The following is a 19,951-nucleotide window of genomic DNA, read 5'->3' as shown; positions in this document are numbered from 1 at the left end:
TGCTGAAAAGCCAAATAAATTTTTTCCCGGGCTAGATGGAATGCCCTTGCCTACCACCCCCAGCACAAGAGGCAAATGTGCTGGACTTAAAGCCAAATAAATAAGCACTGGTGAATGCCTTCCATCCGACACTGTTTTTTTTTTAAGTTTCGAAGTATTCTACATACATCACAGGTCTAAAAAACGACACAAAACTCACTTAAACTTAACGCGCACCATAAAACTAAGGTTTTACGTTGGTCATCGTATGAACAAACACCATAGCGAGTTTCATCTTCCTAGAAGGCTGTATGGCTGAGCAAACCCAAGTTAAACACGAGTAGGCAGGCATTTTGTGCCAGGCCCTAATTAAGGCAATCACGTGATCTCCTCGTGTACTTGACTACTGGTGTGTACAATTTCGTGGCGGTATGGACATCACTTTGAGTGATAGCGACACCAACGAACTTCCAATATTCTTCGGTGATTCGAAGTCATGTGGTCTTCAGTCCTGTCCAACCAAAGAATATGTGACGGACAGCAGTTTAGCAACAATGGATTTCCAATATTTGTCGAAGAATCGGAAAGTGATACTAGTTTACCGATCTTTATCGAGCCAGTAGTTCACAGCGAAGATGAAGGCGATAAGAATTCAGTTTTACGCGTGAATAGTACTCTCAAGTCACCCTCAAAAATAGTACCAAATGACCAAGCTGAATTGAATCCCTCGAGAACAAATGCAACAGGTAGTTGCAGCTGTGAAAACACAACCGTAGCTTTAACTCTACCTACAAATGGCGGAAAGAGGTTTTCTCCACTTCAAAGCAGCACGCCTGTGAAGAAGCAGCGTAAACAGCAAACAATCAATGCCACTGAAGAGCATACAATTGATGCCACTGAAGAGCATGAGCGTTGCACAGCAGGTGATTTAAGTGTGTGGAAACTCAGTAATGTTGTGAACCTTAATGGCTGTAAGGAGAAGTGTGCTACCACGCAGCATGGACTAACTGAATATGACATCCTGTCTGATCACTGCGGATTTGATGGCAAGACGCAACCAGAGCAGAACAATTGGATAAGCCAATACTTTGGCACCCACTGCCCTTCTAGTTCAGATGGATCAAAGGATATAAAAAACACATTATACATTGTTAGAGGAAAGCCGGTTTGCCTAAAGGTGTGGCTCACTGTACTTTCTCTGAGTGCATCCAGGTTCTATAGGCTTTGCCAGCTATTTGTTGAATTTGGTGATACAAGCAATGCTGTGCAACTAAAACGAAGGAGGTCATTGTCTACCAAGACGAAGGATGCTTTAGCATGGATGGAGCATTACTTCAACAAAGTTGGAGATAAGCGTCCAGATAAGGAGTCAATCTTATTACCAACCTGTTTAACTGAAAAGCGTATTCATGAAATTTTGATAGAGCAACTCTATCACGGAGACACCTCCAAAGCCATTTGTCTGTCACAATTCAACAAGCTGTTTAGAGAAGAGTTTAAGAATGTATCCATTCCAAAGGTTTGTTTGTATATCATATACCGAACATCATAGATACTGAGATACATACTCTGGATTAAGCGAAATATAGGTTGTGTGATTATGGGCTAGACTGTGTTAACGTGTTGTCATCTACAGGTCAATTTTTATTAGGCATGATCTCTTGTCTAATCAAGAAAGGGTATTCTTGAAATGTTTTCCTTATAATTTATTTCTCTCTCTTAAGGTATATGAATACTTTTGTAGATATTCTATCCATCATTGTTACCAAAACAAGGCCCTGCATACTTTAATTTATTTAAATAAGTTGTGTACATCTGCTTGCGTGTTTGACCATGTCATGTGTGATATGCCTTCATTTTTACTATTTTTCACCTTAAGACTGCTTAGCTGATTTTGTGATTGTCCCTGTTGTCTTGTGCATTTGCATACTACTGTATGTTATAGTTAGTAGTCGGCTCATCATACAGTACGATAGTACTGTATCATACAGTACGATAGTACTGTATAGTATGGACATCAATAATTGGTGGGCATTGTCCACGAAGAAATCAACCTAAAATCGTCTTCACAAATCCTTCACAATGACTTGGTAATATTGGTCAGGCATAAACAAGCCAAAACGTCTCTTCAGAACAACCAGAAGCGTTTTCGATGAGGTACTATGAAATTTTTAAAATACTTTATTTTTAGCGAATTTTCCTACTGACTGACTGCCTACCTGCCTGATGCGTTCAGTCAAGCATAGCGCAAATTTGGCTACAGCCACAGCCTTACTCCTTTGGGCGGAAATGCTTAGATTTCATGGCGAAAAAACCTTCCATGATATTAAATGCCTACGTGTATGCATTACTTTTACGGTTTTAGCTTTGATCCTTCTTTATGGTGGCCATTGCTCATCCGTACGGCTTCCATCAGAGGTCATGCACCATCACCGCACAATCAACACGTGTGATGTGACAGTATTGTAACACTCACGTGATTTTATTAGAGATACACCATGAGATGTGCTGCTGCCTGTTCAACATCTTCCACAGTGGCGAATTGGATCTCAAACCAAGTTGGATAGCTCAAGGCAGTTCTTCGAGAATTATTTCTAGAGGCACTTGTTTCGTATTTATAGTGAAACAAGATAAAAATGTTTAGTTACTACTGCAAGTAATTTCATTTATAAAAAGTACACAAACAAGTGTAAGTAAAAATAGGAATTTTCAGTATGAGTAGGAATTAGGAATTTTCAAATGCACTGCTAAAGTAGGGATTAAAATGCATGCATTCAGTTGTTGAGTTGTGTTTTGCTTCAACAGCTTGTTTCAGTGCCTTTTATTGCAGTCCCAGAGGAGGCTGTCTGGCATTTCATGTGACTCACAATAACGCAATACTAAACTGAAAAACAGTGGGGTTCATTAGATCATGCTTCACGTAAGCTTCAAGGCAACGTACTTTGTTTCTGAAAGCACTCGGGTTTCGGGGTGAAATTTAATAAATTGCAATTTGATTCATACAAGTACTGCACCAGACTTACCACGTGCGCTTTCTATAATGAACAGCAACCCTTCACTGTGTTATACACTGCGATCGTTGTATTACCCTCCTCAATAAACGTTATTGTGCGTAATTTGTTTTAGTGGCGCTTACAATTCAAGCTTTGTTACCAGCTTAATTGGTGGGGTTCACCGGGGTTCACAATCAATGCCGTTGCGTTTAGAAATATATAAACTTTCAATTGCACTATAGTTTTACTATAAACATCTTGAAACGAAGATTTTCATTGAAAATATACAGCTCACGTGAACGCGTCCAACCTCCTCTGTTGCAGTCCCTACTCATACTGAAAATTCCTATTTTTTCTTAAACTTGTATACTATGATGTGAGCAGTATGAACAATTTTATCTCAACCTATACAGAACTGCTGATTGGTGATTTAATTGGTGCTGATAAGATTAAACCTATAGTCTCCTTACGTAGTACCATAGATAATATATACCTCCGGACACGGGATATGAAACGGCTTCACTTCACACTTACAGTTCGCACCTCGCCTGAGATAAACTTGATGCCACAATCGCTTCTATTGTACACTCCAAGAAGATGGATACTGCTCACGCTGCTGCCGATAGACGAGATACTCCAATTTGTTTGGTGGAGAGCGTCATTTCAGGCGTTTTAACCGATGAGGGATTTACTTTGCCGACAGAAGAATCTAAATTGTGCTTGCAAATTGCTACATCTCTCTCTGAAGCATTTAGCCAGCGCTCACGGAGCTGTTTAGACCACTCAAAGTGGTTGGTTGAGCAGTTGAGTAAACTTATTGATAAAGCAAAAAAGCGTGGTTCTCACTCGCTTAATGAAGAAAGACTGTGGAGTACATACCACCAACTGTGTAGTTCAGACACTTTTGAAGAAAAGTGGGAAAGGTTTCTTGTTGGAGAGAAGCTTGCAAAGGAACCTTTATTTTACCAGTACATCACAGACCAGACTTTTGAGCTCCTCATCAAGAATAAGTTACCAACAAATGAACAAGGTGGTACCAGTGTAGATCAAGAGAAATTGACATTTGAAGAGGAAAATGCTGTACGATATGTTGGAGGCTATGTCATTCGACAGCTAATGCACAAGAGTGTAGATAGTGGTGTTAAGCAGGTGCTTAGTGAACTAATAGATACAGGTGCTTGTACAGCAGAAGGACCAGCTCAGGAGTGGGTCAATGCTATTGACAGGGGAGGGTTGACCAGGATCACCACAGAAGCTTATCGACTATTTTATGCAATTGAAATGTGTGCAAGGCGACATCTGATCACTGATAATCCTAAAATACTGGAGAATATCAAGGATACATTGCAGGCCAATATATTACAAGATAGTGATGTTCTATTTTATTGGTGTCTTGCTGGACAGATTGAAGGTGATGAGGTTGCTGACAAAAGCTTGGCAAAGATTGCCGATTTGTGGATAACCATAAGAGCCAATTCCTTTGCTAAAAATATTTTAGAGATGTACAAGCAGAACAATAAGAAAGGAACTGAAAAGGCTAAATCATTGCGCAGTACTTTGTGTACATAATTACATTGTAATTCATTATTGTGTATACAATAATAATGAAATAGGAATAACAAATCAAGCATGGGTAAACAAAATGGTTACAACTGGGAAATGCAAAATGGCTACTTGCATAGATAGTGATATGCATCAACGAACAGCCGAATCAAAATTTAAACTGTCACTTGGATGTGTGCCTCCGCCTTTTTTTGAGTGGCTCATTCAAATCAACTGACTCTAGATCATAGCTTTTTCTTTTGCATCCACGGCAGTTACCAGTTATATCCTTTAGCCAAATTGAATTGATGACACGGATACTCTGAGTATTCTTAAGAAACTGGGCGACAGTCGGATTCTCATTGCTCTTTCCTTGCTGTCTCTGTATCCCAAAAAATTTTTCAAGAGCATCCTGGCTGAGCTTTTCACTAAGGAAACTGCTGACCCCCTCAATACTAAACAAATACGGAATTAGTTCCAGGAAAGAGCAAACTAAAATTATAAAGTAAAATAACACAATGGTAACCATCAAATGCACACCTGTCATTCTAATTCCCTGCTCAGTAATACTGCTGAGTAACATCTGCTTTTTTTCATCACCTTCACAGTCATCTCGGTCATTAACAGTTTTCTTCCAATGATCCAGATAAAGTATCAGCTCCTTCAAAAACTATTCATAGAACAATCAAATAATTAGATTATGTAAGAGGCTTGAAAACCTACTGTTAGTCTGAAGTCTTCAGCACTTCGGTATGGCTGTAGAAATGGCTTTCTACTTCTTTTGCCAGCAGAGTACGATGACACGTTAAAACAGTCGAAAAACTTGTCCATCTTGGCTATGAAATAAGATGTCTCAAAAGCTTCCCCACCACCAGTGAGCAAAATTGCCTTGGATACCGAGTCACTTAGAACCTTTATGCACAACACAAATGTACAATAATATAAATATGAAACATACACAGACACTAACAAACCTGTACTGCCAAATCCACACGCATCTTCGAAAAACTTGTGAGCTTAATGTGCTCATATGTCAACTTTGGTACTAAGCAAAGACCAGGTGTTGAAGTATTAGCACCAGCATTCCTGTGATAAAGCTCCACAACTAGTTGCCAATCAACCGCACTACCATTGCACTACAAGAAAGGTACACTATAGCAATGATTTAAAAAAATGCATACTTACCCAAAGCTTTTCTCGAGCAAAACAATTCCTAATAGTTTTAATGAGGTGTGAGGGATCAGAAATAAAAAAACTGGTGGTTTTCCTTTGCAGAACACATTCATCGTCTTGCATACCAAGCCCTTTCCTCTTCCATGCAAAGAAAACATGCACCGGTTGTCACTGGCTTCGTCACAAGTTACTGACACCACAGTCAATCCAAGGCGAGTCAGACGAAAAATACATTGCCGCAGAAGTGGAAATAACTGAGCACCCTTTGTGCTAGAGGCCGGAAACTGTGCATACGCAAACTTGAGGCTGTTGAAGAGCCCCCTCACCATTATCACAAGCATGCGCTTTGCTAGTGGTCTTTGCAAACCACTGCTGGGGTTCTGAAATTTCTGTTCTGCTTCCATCAGTACATTATTGACTTTTCCCAGATCTTCATAGCCCACTAATGTCCCTGTGGTCTTGTCGTACACCAATCCTTCCTTTATATACATTTCATCTATAACAATGTTCACATATTTTGACAGCTGACGAGGCTTTTGCTGCTTTAGGTGGTCTAGAAGTTGTAAATCCGTCGACACTGAAAAACCAACAACAGAAGGAGTAAAGTGTTTGTAATCTTTCAATGTCCTTTCTGATGGTAGCCTTATAACTCCCGAGTTTCGCAAAGTTGAGTAGCATCCACTAGATCTGTGGTGCAAGTAAAGGCACCATCGAATCACTGCTGGATGCCATCGCATGGAACGACTATCTTTTAACGAAGCTGCCTTGAGTTGCTGCTGCCAAAAAATTTCTTTAAATTTAGTATCATTTGCATCGTCACCTGAAGGACTGTGCTTATTCATAATTGTCAATAAATCACTGTGCATGTTACTGTCCACTTTCACTCCTTCCTCACGAATCATATCTTCTACTTTTTTGTGTAAAGATTGTATTTGTCGCTCCTTCTTTCTAACCTCATCATGCAGATTCCTCATTCTCTGATCCTTTTGTGATGATGTCAAATATCTGTAGTTGGTATGGCTAGAGGCTCCAGTCGATTCTGAGTTCGGTTGCTGTTGCTGCTTAAGCAGTCGATTAAGGCCACTGCGTAAAACATTCCTATACTGTTTGCAGATCTGGCATCTACTTCCTGAAGTACCTTCCGGTAGTTTCCACAAACACCTGACATGACGGATTGTCAGGTGAAGCTGATCGTAATAAGCAACAACAGATGACCCTAATGGACAAAACTTACAGCACATGCCCATGCATGAATTTAAGATACTGTACCTTTATGATTGGTGAAAATACCCTCGTGCTTAATGATTAACGGATGGAACTTGATATCATTATTCCCTTCACACATCTTCTCTGGCTCAGGCAGATCTTCATCCTCAGCCAGTTCATCAAAAGCTTCAAAATCAGTCTGGCATGAAACATCAGCAGTAGTCACAATGGCTTCGACGGATATATTCCGTGCTGTTGGCGAGGCCACCTGGATGGAGTTGCTGGCAGTTGTGACCTCCTCCATGCCATCACTGCATGTAGGTGCATCTTTACAAGCAGGACTACTTGAAGGAGCAGCGTTCTTTGTTGACTTCCTTGAAGCTCCTTTTGGGACATACAGTCTAGTCTTGCGAGGCATGTCCTTAAAATCTATAAAACAATTACACTTATTGTTGGAGGAAATTTATTCACAGAACTGCACAATGTGATACCTACCTTACTTAAAAACACTGGATATTTCTTCACACCTTGCCCAGTTATCCAAATATGGGTACACAAAGAGTAGCCTCTTTATAACACATATTGCTGCCTGGAACGAAGAAAGAATATTTAATGGAAGTTTCACCGCCACTACCACACACAGTTGGGTACTATTATACTATGAATAAAGTTACAAGTGCGCATCTATCGTTACGAGGGAGTTGTGGGTACACAAATGCTCCCACAGCCACCAAATCTCTCCCAAAAACACAATAACCTTCGTAAAATCCTTACCTGACTTGTTCCCTCAATGGTTGAACGTTGCTGGACGCTGATTCAAAGCGATACACTCACACAAAACGAAAGCACGAGGAAGAAAATTAATTCGCGCAACCGCGCCTCTGGTATATTCACGGATACTGTTTCCGTGTAATGGTTATCGACACCTTCCAAAGGTGTTGATAGCCGAGGTGCGGAGTGTATATCAGAATGTATAGTGAAGTACTGCCGTTTCATATCCCGTGTCCGGAGGTATATATTATCTATGGTAGTACTTGTTGACTGCTGGCACTTTCATTTTTTTTGGGTCAATTATAGTTACACAAGTGTAAGCAAAAATTAGTAATTTTACATCCAATTAGGGATCATAGTAATAAAAAGTAAAGAAACAAGGTGGTTGCCTATATGCCTGCAAATATAGTAGTGGAAATTTAATCCGTAATTCAGTCTGCAGAATCTCTGTTGTACAGCTATAGACTGAATTAGGGATTAAATTTCCACTAGTATATCTGCAGGCATATAGGCAACCACCTTGTTTCTTTACTTTTTATTACTATGATCCCTAATTGGATGTAAAATTACTAATTTTTGCTTATACTTGTTTGTTAACTTTTTTGAAACATAATTATCATTAATTAACTCGCGCCTACCGCTTCTGAAGAAAGGATGGCACGCCCTAGTGCGCGCCCCAAAAATTACGCAGTGAAAAATTTTCTAAGCCAGTGCACCTTATGTTTAACTAAATTTAGCTCATTATAAATGGGAAACAGCTTGAAAAGTACCTCCGCAATGATCCTCTGCTACTACAGAAAATACAGAAAAATCGCTTGCTAAAACGCACGCCCCAGCAGTTGTTAGTGCATAAATATTAGAGGCCCGTAAATGCCTTAGGCGCCTCTAATGTCTATTAGTGTAAAGCGAGAGACACCATTATCCTCTGTTTTCAGCTACCAGCGAGGTTAATTGTATGTTGGAACACCTATATACCAAAGAGTAGTGTAAAATGCCTGAGTATTCTAAGTCTTACATTGAAGCCTTATATAATGCTCGCACTGAAGCCATTACGCGCGTACCGCAAATCGTCACTTATGCAGTACTGGAGAAAGGAACTGGGTACAAAGGATCTTTAAGAAGGACAAAGGTAGCACCATGATGCATGCATTGTAGCTGCTGCGGTTAGCGAAAAGGCACGGCTCGGGATGAAGCGACGTCGAGCAGTGAAGAAATCAGGCCTGTAGCCTTAGCCGTTATCGAGTTACGCTTGTCTGAAGGCATTAGTAAGTAAGTTAGTAAGTTAGTCAGTCAGTAGAAAATTAGGTTAAATATGACATTTTTAAAATTTCATAGCAACTTGATGGAACGTTTTAGAGTTGATCTAAAGACATTTTTGAGCTTGGCTATGTCTAACCAATACTGCTAAGCCGTCAGAAAGTTAATATTAGGCTGGTTTTGGGTGATATTTATAGGGCAAGAAACCCCAAACCTTGGTGATCCCTAATATACAGTTACTATCGTACTGTATGATACAAGGGCTGCTTCCAATGTCATAAATGTGATAATTATCTCTGTAGCTAGTTATGTGGTCCCTCTTTCACAGTATACTTTTTGAATGAATTTTTTTTTGCATTATATGTAGCAATGTAGATTCAGCAAGTGTGACTTTTGTATCCTGCTTAAACTTGAGTCCAGCAAGCCAACCACATCAATTGAAGAGCGAAAGAAGCTTGAAGAAATTCTAAAGGATCATGTCAATTTACAAGAGTGAGCTTTAATTAGGATTACTTTATTTACCATTATCTGTATATGTACTATATAACACTAAGTGTGGCCCCAGGTTGGAGGGATTTTTTCCTACTTTAGCCCTTTTCTATTTCAGTCCCCATATGTAGTTAGGTTAAGACTGCAGCACATGTTGCTGTCAGACCTTCAGTGCTGGTCAGTGCTGGTCACTGTAGAACTTCAACTGAACTAAACTAAAAATGTGGAAATTAAGCATAAACTGACAAGTGTGTACTGGAGTTTGCTATGTGAATTCCTGTATATTATGTTTGTGAAAGCTTACAAGGGTTGATGGAATGGAGAGAACCAAAGGTATTCAAGATCAAAGAACTTTTCCACATTCCAAGCGACAATTATTATCAAAACAGCACTAAAATTGATGTCTGCATGTTTCTATGTCATTACAATACGCATGTGTACATTAATCTGCACGCTACTTCATCCCTACTATGTTTATTATTGTTAAAGTTTATCATTTGTGTAAATTTATAACTGTAAACTGTTTATATTGTAGCCAAGAACGTCAAAGATACCGAAGAAATCAATTGGCAGGAGCAGAAATTACTGGGGGATGCTTGTCATTGATTATTGATGGAATGGATCAGAACAAGACAAACATTCCTAGTCTTATTAGCGTGCCGAAGAGTTGCCAGAACCTTTGGAAACTAAGGACTCATTTAACCGGTGTTGTGGTTCATGGCCTAGGACACCACTGCTTGTTCGACTATTTGCAGTTCCCGCACGATGCAAATTTAACACTTACAGCCATATTGTTTGTGCTAAAAGAGATTTTAAACTCAAGGAGGCTCCCATGCAAGCTTTTTATTCAAATGGACAATTGTAAGTGCAATGTGTTATAAAACATATTGTGCTGTACAGTGTGTGTGTGCGTGCGTGCGTGCGTGCATGCGTGCGTGCGTGTGTATGTTTACCTACAGTGCATTATGGTGTATCATATGTGATCCTCCAATCAACAACCTGACTAGTTTGTTTGTGGGATAAGCCACACTGTACTGGAGTTATACTATAGACTCTGGTTTGTTAAGGGCATGTATATGTGACCCGCTGAGCGAAAACCCAACTAGTTTGCATAATTCTGATTTTGAGATAAATCCCATTGAAATACATTGGGTAAAAATGCGTACTGCAAAAATAATTTTACGCAAATTTTAAACCATTCAGTGAACAGTGAAACAAAGCTCAAATCGAGATAACTAAGTGACGAACGGATTCCCCAGTTAATGGTGAGTAAGAGTATCTTTGTTTTGTTTCAGTGCCATGACGCAAAGGTGAGTTATGATCGTTAGTTGCCGTTGCGGTAAAAACGGCCGTCACATCGCCATTTTTAAGCTTAAACAGCGCTCATGCTTAAATCTGTGAGTATCTGTAGGCTTACTAGTTTACCTTACTAGGTGCCCCATTTCATAAGGAAGAGAATGAGCCAAGTCCCATCTCCGTAGCTTATTTCTTTCTCGAGTTATGATGGATTAAACAAGTGCCTGTAATTTTTTATCCGTATAAGCACAGTACAAATCGACTATTTTGCTCTTCCTGCTGTCTATCGCTATAACTCCACAACTATTCATCAGATGAAGCTATAACTTTGGCAGCCCATTGTTTTTTCCCTCTAGATAACCAAGAAGACATAAACTGAAGTTTGAGAAAAATGCAAACTAGTCGGGTTTTTGCTCAGCGGGTCACATATATTAACCACATATTGTTTGTTAAGTGCACCTTCGGTTCTGTTAATTAACCATGGTTGATAAGAGCATTTATGAACACAAAGTTTCCGTGCTAGTTACAGCTGTGCAAAAAAAAAAAGAAATGCAAAGGGCTCGCTTACACTTTGAGGCTCAAAGTTTACAGGATTATTGGGGGCGTTACCATTGATATAACTAGTAGTGTACCTTTCACTAGAGAAATGCTGTCACCTCAGCTATAAATTCATGCTCTTCATGACGGATTTGCACACAAACTGCAAATTGACTGTGAACTGCACCACCCTAACAGAACAAATTCATGATGAACTTCTCTATTAGGCAAGCACATGCACGTAACAGGTATATCCTAATTCAATATTTTTTTGGCAAACTTTTATTATACGTATGCACATAACAACCAGAGTCTACGGTATTGTAGAAAATGCATGTCACAAGAAGAATCATACTCATATTCAGTAAACAGATCTAAGTGACCAATGGATTTGTCTGTTAATGATTAGTAAGAGTATCTTTGCTGGCATAAAGGACATAGGAGTTATGAACCCTTGTTTACGTGTTGGTAGAATTTTACGTAAATGTAGATGTTTCAGCCTTCTTGCTCAAAAGCATGGGCATATGTACACCAGTGATATTATTATTATTATTATATTATCGATCATGACAAAATTATCATGATAGTCGATAGTGTTCAAAAATTATTATCACACATCACTACTTTGCATACTTCTCTCAAGTATCAGGCTCTCAAAATTCCTGCCCTGGTCAGAGTGTAGCTTCTGAGGGGGTCCAATTAATGTGAGGCCCGCACTATCTTACTGCTGTCTGATCGGATAAGGGTACAGTAAAGGCCACTTTGAGAAATGATCTTGTGCAATGACCATGTATTGGCTTCCTTGACGTGACATTGGCAACTTAGGAATATCAGCTGCCACAAGTTCCCATGGCCTGCTGCTACCACTGGCTGCAGTAGAGCTGGATGCCTGCTTGCTGCCTTAGTCCATTGACAGGTGGCATTACATTCTTACCCATTATGCTGCTTCATAGAGTCTTGCCATCATTCTGTCCGCTCCTTGGTGTCCAGCCTTATCGCGGGCATTCATCAATAGCTGTCTCTGTAGAGACTTTAGCGCTATCAGGAGGAACTTTTCTTCTTACATGGTACTGTAGGTATAGACTTTACTACAGCACAGAGTCATGCATGGTCAACTGGCACCAGATCTGTTGATACCTCTTGAGAGGGAATTTTCTCCAGTTGCTGGTGGATAACAGTAATGTCATTTGCTGAAGGACTATAGAGAGGGCTGGGTCTGACCTCTGAGCTGCTGCGAGCACATTGGTGCTAGTTCATTACTGATGGCTACCATGGTAACAGGTTTACGGGGAAAGCGCAGCAGCATGTTGATTACAGGATCCCTCCTAACTCAAAAAATTGAGTCCTCGCAACTGCAAGAACCATGCACCTCTCAAGTGTGCATTTTTTGATTTGATTTCTGTGAAAACTTCACAAACAGAGGAATATATACAGATACTAGAAATAATAAAAAATTTAAATTTTCAAACAAGGATTAGGGATCGCTATAAAAGCCAGCAAACAAGAAGGGATCGCTGAGGTGATAATGTTATCCACAAATCCCTATTGACTCAATATAGGAAATTTTTTCTTGTGGACTACTAAAGCCTCTCCACGTCAAGTGTTAATTGCATCATGTAATTCATTTTAGGTTAATTGAATCAAAATAGGGATTTGTGGATAACATTACCACCCCAGCGATCCCTTCTTGTTTGCTGGCTTTTTCAGCGATCTAGGCCTATTCCTTGTTTGAAAATTTTAATTTTTTATTATTTCTAGTTTACGTACTTTTTTCTTAATCCATTTATGGATTAACTTGTAGGTGTGCATGCATACACTCACATACATGTACTTACATTAAATGCACACGCCCACGGATACACTTTGGACACGCATGTACTGTAGCTACACCAATTAGCAGTTTGTGCGTGTCCATAAATGACAAATATCTAGGGTAGTATATTTTATGTTTAGTATTCACACACATACACACACACACACACACACACACACACACACACACACACACACACACACACACACACACACACACACACACACACACACACACGGATAGTCACAAGCAATCGTGTAATCTCGAAGCAAACTCATGGCAGAGTGGAGAATAAACATTTTGTAGTTAGCTGCATGCAGCTATAGGTACTTGGATGCATGAACTTTGATGTTTTTTGTTATTAAGCAAAGTCTGTGCTACAGCACCAGCTTATAATCTGGATGATCACTGTTGAGCTTGCTTCAAGTTCAGTAATTTTAACAGGAAGCTAACCAGCTGCAGACAATTAGCTAATGTGGCACCACAAGTTAGTGACCACAACATTCCATTGAAACTAAGAAAGAAATCCAACCCAGTAGTTGGCGCAAGATGAGAGGCTTTATCACGAGTGAACTGTTGTATCATTCTTTGTATTCACCCATAAAAGCGATGCAGAATGTCTCAGTACAGTTTATCAAAGGTTGATAAATCCTTGCCATGATCGCGCGCTCAGTACCCGCGCACGTACACAAACCATAGGCAAGAAAAACCACCTAAAAACAGTCTCTTGCTCACAAAATAAGCTTCCTCGGCTGTATTAATCTTTAATACAACAGATCTAGCAAAAAACTAACTCATTCATGCCACAAATCCATTGATAAGAGCGGCATTGTATGGCTTCTCGTACGGGCAATGGCGTCTGAGCAAGAAGAAGCGGTCCCGTTTGGGCTGTTCCAGCTTGAAAATGAAGTCGAAAATAACTCACAGACACACACTAATCCACTTAACAAGCCTATATAGCTACTTTATATTTCAATACTCTGCTTCTAAAATCAGTTATGCCTGTGAAAGAATATTATGAATATGAAGATGAAAATATGAACAAAATGGCAAATTTCAGTTTTGGCTGATATTCACATTCTGCTTCCTTTTTTACTAACTAGGGGACCTATATTCCTTGTAAAGAACCACTAGAGGTTGGTTTTAGCCTGAAGAATGCTTTTCAAGGTGGGTTTTAGGTGTATGTTCTATTAGAGTTTTTGCAACAAAAAACATGGGCGATCCCTATTATGAATCCACTATCGTGGTTCATGATAATATAATACAATAATGTCAGTTATTGATTGCCAAATAATAGTTACGTAGCATAGATTTAAATATGTCAATGTTTTCCACTTCATAACTAGATCACTTTGACTGTAGCCACTCTAAGGGTTTGTGATCTATCTCAATCACCAAATGTACGATAGTATTGTAACTTGTGGATTTCCCAGGCAATAGATGGACACACCTTCTCAGTGGTGGTTCTGCTTTGGTCAGTGCTCGGCTGGCATATTCAATCACTGTGCCCTGGCTGGGGAAAGGGCTGCACCAACACCAGTGTCTGATGCATTGGTCATAGGCACAAACGTGTCTTGTTTTGTTAGGTAATTGAGTACAGGAGGGCTAACTAGGGCATGTTTTAAAGTGTGGAGAGCTTGTTGATGTGCACCCTCCTAGTTATTACGTTTTTGTCTGTGGGTGCATTGAGGGAGCTGGCTATGTGTACTTGCGGGATAATATGGTGTAAAAAATTGCAAGGCCTAGAAGTCTGCGAAGGTCCTTCCTTTGCACAGGCCAAGTTAAGATGTCCTTACTCTTATCTGAGGATGGCTGGTTCTGACGACACATTCTTATAGGCAGTTCCTTGTATTATTCTTTTGAAGCATTTATCACTACAAGCATTTATTTTATAGGTGTTCGGGAAAATAAGAACAAATATGTTTATGGATTTATGGCATATTTAGTAGAAAAGAACATCTTTAAAGAAGTAAGTTTTATTTATTTTTACTGCATACATGTGTACATACATCATACATATTAATTTTATAGCATTACTTGCAAATTTGCACTGTATGTATGCAAACTATGGCTATAGAGAACAAAACATTTGTGTGTTGTTATTTATTATGTCTTTATGATATGAGACGTATAGTAGAGTATAGCCATGCTCCATATCAGCATTGAAACTGGGCCACGACTGCTGACCTGGATGTGACCCGGATCAATAAAATTGAGTCAAGTGCCATGTGCTTCTGGCGGCATCGGGCAATTGAGCACGCTAGATTTATAGCAGCAGTAGCATGCACTAATACCAATAAATGCATGGCTACCATGATTTATGCAGCTGTATTATACACGAAAACTAATTTGCTGTAAGGGCAGAGTATTTTAACTCCAGTGATTAGTGGGTGTGGCTCAATATATAGTCTGCAAACAGCAAATATGCAATTTTGTTAGCGTATATTCACATACAAAATAAGGGGCATGGCTCTGCTGTTCTTGCAGGCAGTAAATGGAATTAGAATAAGTGGGCGTGGCTCAAGAAGGATTAGGAGTACAACAGTATACTACATTACACTTTTCTATTGTGAAATTCTAATTTTTTCGTACGTTCTGACCCACTCAAGCAGGTCAGACCTGGATGATCCAGATAAAATATGACCCGGATGACCCAACCCAGTTTCAATGCTGCTCCGTACCTATAGAATTTAATGATTTTTTACATCTGTTTCAGATTGAACTTGGATTTTTAATGGTGGGTCATACCCACGAGGACGTAGATCAACGGTTCAGTCGACTATCTCAATATTTAAGCAAAAATTCAGCAAGTACAATAGCTGGTAAATATGTGTACACTGTAGTAAACCTGATGTTGCTCATATACCTACAACAATAGTGTATAATGTTTTAGTAGTGGGTTACTGCCATCAAAACTAACCTGTGATCAAATATAGTCTTGCAAAGCCACAACTTTTATATGTTTCAAGCCAGGCATGCACCCACTTGGTACAGCTAATTGTGTGTTTTGTGTTGTTTCCTTGACCAAGAAACCACTCCAGCCTACCCAGCTGGTGTTGGGGTAGCTGGGGCACCTAATGTTAACTCCAGAAGCAGTGTGTGTGTGTGTGTGTGTGTGTGTGTGTGTGTGTGTGTGTGTGTGTGTGTGTGTGTGTGTGTGTGTGTGTGTGTGTGTGTGTGTGTGTGTGTGTGTGTGTGTGTGTGTGTGTGTGTGTGTGTGTGTGTGTGTGTGTTTACGCCTTGGATGTCCAGGACTGGAATGAACATTTGGAACCTTTGTACATGTGTGTACTGGGAAGTTTTTGTATCTTTTAGTTGGTTTTACTCAACCTACAGTCTTCTCTGCAAAGTTGTAGATACCAGATTTGGTTGATTTAATACTAGTGACTAAGAATATGGGTGGTGCTAGGTAATTATAAAGATTTCTATACTAGTGACCTACCATTTTGGACATGAAATAGAGCAGTAGACTTCATGGTTTACTGGGACTATAAAGTATATGGCAAAATGTTGTCATCCCTGAGTATTTGTTGTGTTAGAAAGTTCAAATTTTACTTTTAAGGTTTCTTTCAAGAATATCACCAGAATGTGTCATGTCATGAATCATACGTGCACTTTTTTGGTTGTAGCAATGCTAGAGTCAGCGAAAAGAAGTAATCCAGATGTGGTCCATGCGTCTGTGGTAGAAGAAGTATATAACATCAGGGAGTGGATTGCTCCTCATCTTGAAGAAATCCACTACCACACTGAGCCACACATTTTTATGTTCAAAAAGGATGGATCAGGGAAAGCCGTGATGCAGTACAAGTTTTGGTCACATAATGATTGGATTGGTAATTGTGTCCTTTTAAAAGTAAGTGCATATTCCCACATATACCTCCAATTCATTGTGTCTAAATGAATGTGCATTAATTGTGATACATGTGTGACAACATACATTGGAACCTGTCTTAATGGCTGTCTATATAGAAAGGGCACCTGTCTGTATTCCCAAATTAATACAGCCACCTGCCTATATGAATTGTGACTCAAAGGCGACCACTTAAGATGGGTCTGCTGTAGCAGAATTCTGCGGGGAGAGTTTGGCAACCTCTGCAATGAAATCTCACTGACAATAAGTATATCCATCATCTTGTAAAACTGCTGTGAATCCAGTTTGAACTTTGATCCTACAAAAAATACAACAGATAAAATGCAAATAGAAGCTACTATATGTAGTGCTATTGTTATGTATTAGCTAGGGAAGCTGTTTCAGATTAAAACAAACTGTTCTTTTGTGTATATAGTTCACTCATGTGGATATATAATTACCAGGGTTCTGTCCACACTGGTCAGTAGTGGTCAAAATGATCACTACCTCTAAAACCTGACTAGTACCTTCTTAAATCTGACCAGCACATATATGTCACTTACATACAGTATACTCAAATATAAAAGGCAGCATGCACATCAATTATGAAAAGATTAGGCCACCATTCAGGAATTTCTGGGAAATTTTTATTATATTGTTACCTTTTGCAGTCATCCCTGTTGTATATATAAATAGACTATTTTATAAACTTGTGAGAGTAATTCCAAGGTATTATTTATGGTTTACTGGTGGTTTTCAGTCTGTGCCAACCGGAAGACCAGAGCTTATCCAACCATCATTGGCCAAGCAAGATTTGGGACAGCTGAAGAAGGATATTGTGAAGTATGAAATTGCTGGAGCTATAAAATCAGATGATTTAGTTCAATGGAAGGAAGACATTTCAGGGATTGAAAACCGTTTTGGAAGCACCCCACAAAGTTCTGGTTGGATTTTAGACAGCATAACAATGGTAGATGAACGGTGTGTTGCACCTCCTCAAAAAGATTGCTTATGTATTATTTATATGTATTTCAGGTTTACAGCGTCCAGTACTATAGATGTGCCAGTTAATCCAAGGATTCAGAACTATGCTTCCAAATATACTAATCATCGTCCGGTCAGTATATGTAATTGTTACCAATTCAACCTTATTTAATCATGGTTTCCCATTTTTGAAATTTAGTGTTTTAGAACCACTTTTAAACCAGACGCTTGCCTACAGCTGGCCGTGGGCCACCTAGTTTGCTGTAATTGTTTCTAAAATTGGATGTATGTGTGTGGGTAGGTAGGTAGTGGGTACCCACCTACCTACCTACCTATCTTTGTTTGTCTGTATGCACCCACATGAGCAAACCATTAAGTATTAAAAGCAACCTGTATACAAAGAATAATTAAATGCTAAACGAAGTGTATAATGATCATGATTGTTTCCTTAGGAAAACATTGGCTTGAAGGTGGGGTTCTTTTTTAAGTTTAGAAGCAGGTGCAGCAACTCCATGCACGTGCAGGCTATTTAAGGTGAACTTTCCTAGTGGACCATTCAGGTGTTCTGCAATTATAACCAGCGTAGTAGGCCTTGCCACTAAAGCAAGTACATCATGATTTACGAAATACATTATAAAATAAAGGGATTTAAAACTTTGTATGTTACTACATGTATTATGAAGAGTAAATTTACTCTTGCTTTAATTGAAAGTAGTGTCTCATATTTTCCCTTTTGCCGTTCCAGTCATGAACGGCAAAAGAAACTTACGGAATGTTTTGATTCAAGAAACTTACGGAATGTCGTCACACTGGTTATGCTTTATCACCAGTACCAGTTTTAGCTGAATTTTCAGTTCTAAAATACATTGAACAAACTGAATTTTCAGTTCTAATATTTCTTGAACAAACTGAATTTTCAGTTCTAATATTTCTTGAACTAACTGAAATTTCAGTTCTAATATTTCTTGAACAAACTGAATTTTCAGTTCTAATATTTCTTGAACGAACTGAATTTTCAGTTCTAATATTTCTTGAACGAACTGAAATTTCAGTTCTAATATTTCTTGAGCAAACTGAATTTTCAGTTCTAAAGATATTTTAAGGAACTGAATTTTCAGGTCTGCATGCAAGCACTCATATTATATGTAACTTGCTACCAAAAGAATCTGTTTTGTTTTGTTACAGATACAAATTGGAAAAAAGAAACCTGCTCGTAAAGGCCCAGACACTATACCTACAGAACCAGAAAGTATTGCTCCGTCTCCATATGAAGTCGGTGACTATGTTTATTTGAAGTGCCAAAGATACAAGGAATTTTTACCACAAGTTGGTAAAGTTGCCAGTATAGGCACTACAGTTATCAAGGTGGGATGGCTCGAGGGAGACTACGATGAGAAATTCAAGTTTTGGAGAGGACGTCGCAACAAAATTGTAACTGAAGAATTTCCAAAGCGAGCAGTGGTCGGAAAAATATCATTGTCACCATCGATGGAATTATCCAGTGAAGATATTATAATGATGAAAGAAAATTATGTAACAGCGGAATTCGTATAGCACTTGTTTTTGTTGAATGTTTTTTGATGCTGAAATTTTGAATAAAATTTGCTGCATTTTGAAATTTAACTAAATTACAAAAATTAAGTACTTAATTGTTGATTTTGACGGTACTCCTGCAAATTTCAAACAAAATTGCTTAATTTCAACGTGCAATAGGCAGAATTTACAAATAATTGCCCATTTTTGCTCAAAATTTGGTAAAATAGTAATTCCCACTATATAATATTGTCTGTTTTATGTAACGCGTTACTCCCAAGTCCCAACACTGCCTATAGTATATATGGTCAAGGTTGCACGAGTTCGCACACCAAGCATCAGCCTTCCCGGATTCCTCGTCTCGTCACAGTAGCCTTCCAAACAATTAGACCTATCCGATTTATTATTATTATTATGTAAACCTCATGCAGTGTACAATACAGATAATCGTACAAATAAGTGCTATAACAAATAGTGTGCTGGTTTTATCTTTAAATTCATCTAAATTGTTGATCATCACCATGCAGT

General features: G+C 39.0%; 2 protein-coding genes across 3 annotated transcripts in view; both read left to right on the top strand.

Annotated features, from left to right (window-relative positions):
* LOC136261137 (uncharacterized) overlaps nt 1-19,951 on the top strand; it is a 258,251-nt gene that overhangs the window by 38,458 nt on the left and 199,842 nt on the right. The window lies entirely within an intron of this gene.
* LOC136261072 (uncharacterized) lies at nt 366-19,508 on the top strand. Of its 2 annotated transcripts, none has more exons than XM_066055039.1 (9): nt 366-1,498; nt 9,289-9,413; nt 9,946-10,271; nt 14,952-15,025; nt 15,773-15,878; nt 16,686-16,909; nt 17,667-17,887; nt 17,942-18,023; nt 19,076-19,508. In XM_066055039.1, the coding sequence occupies exons 1-9, from the start codon at nt 476-478 to the stop codon at nt 19,442-19,444; spliced, it is 2,550 nt and encodes an 849-aa protein (XP_065911111.1). In that variant the 5' UTR covers nt 366-475; the 3' UTR covers nt 19,445-19,508. The 2 variants fall into 2 exon arrangements, with proteins under 2 accessions (XP_065911111.1, XP_065911117.1); XM_066055045.1 differs by having other exon boundaries at nt 17,667-17,876; nt 19,076-19,217.

This window comes from Dysidea avara, chromosome 1 (assembly GCF_963678975.1).
Source record: "Dysidea avara chromosome 1, odDysAvar1.4, whole genome shotgun sequence".
NCBI classification, from domain to species: Eukaryota; Metazoa; Porifera; class Demospongiae; order Dictyoceratida; family Dysideidae; genus Dysidea; species Dysidea avara.
Note: the sequence above shows the minus strand (reverse complement) of the source record. Positions and strands in the feature narration are given on the sequence as shown.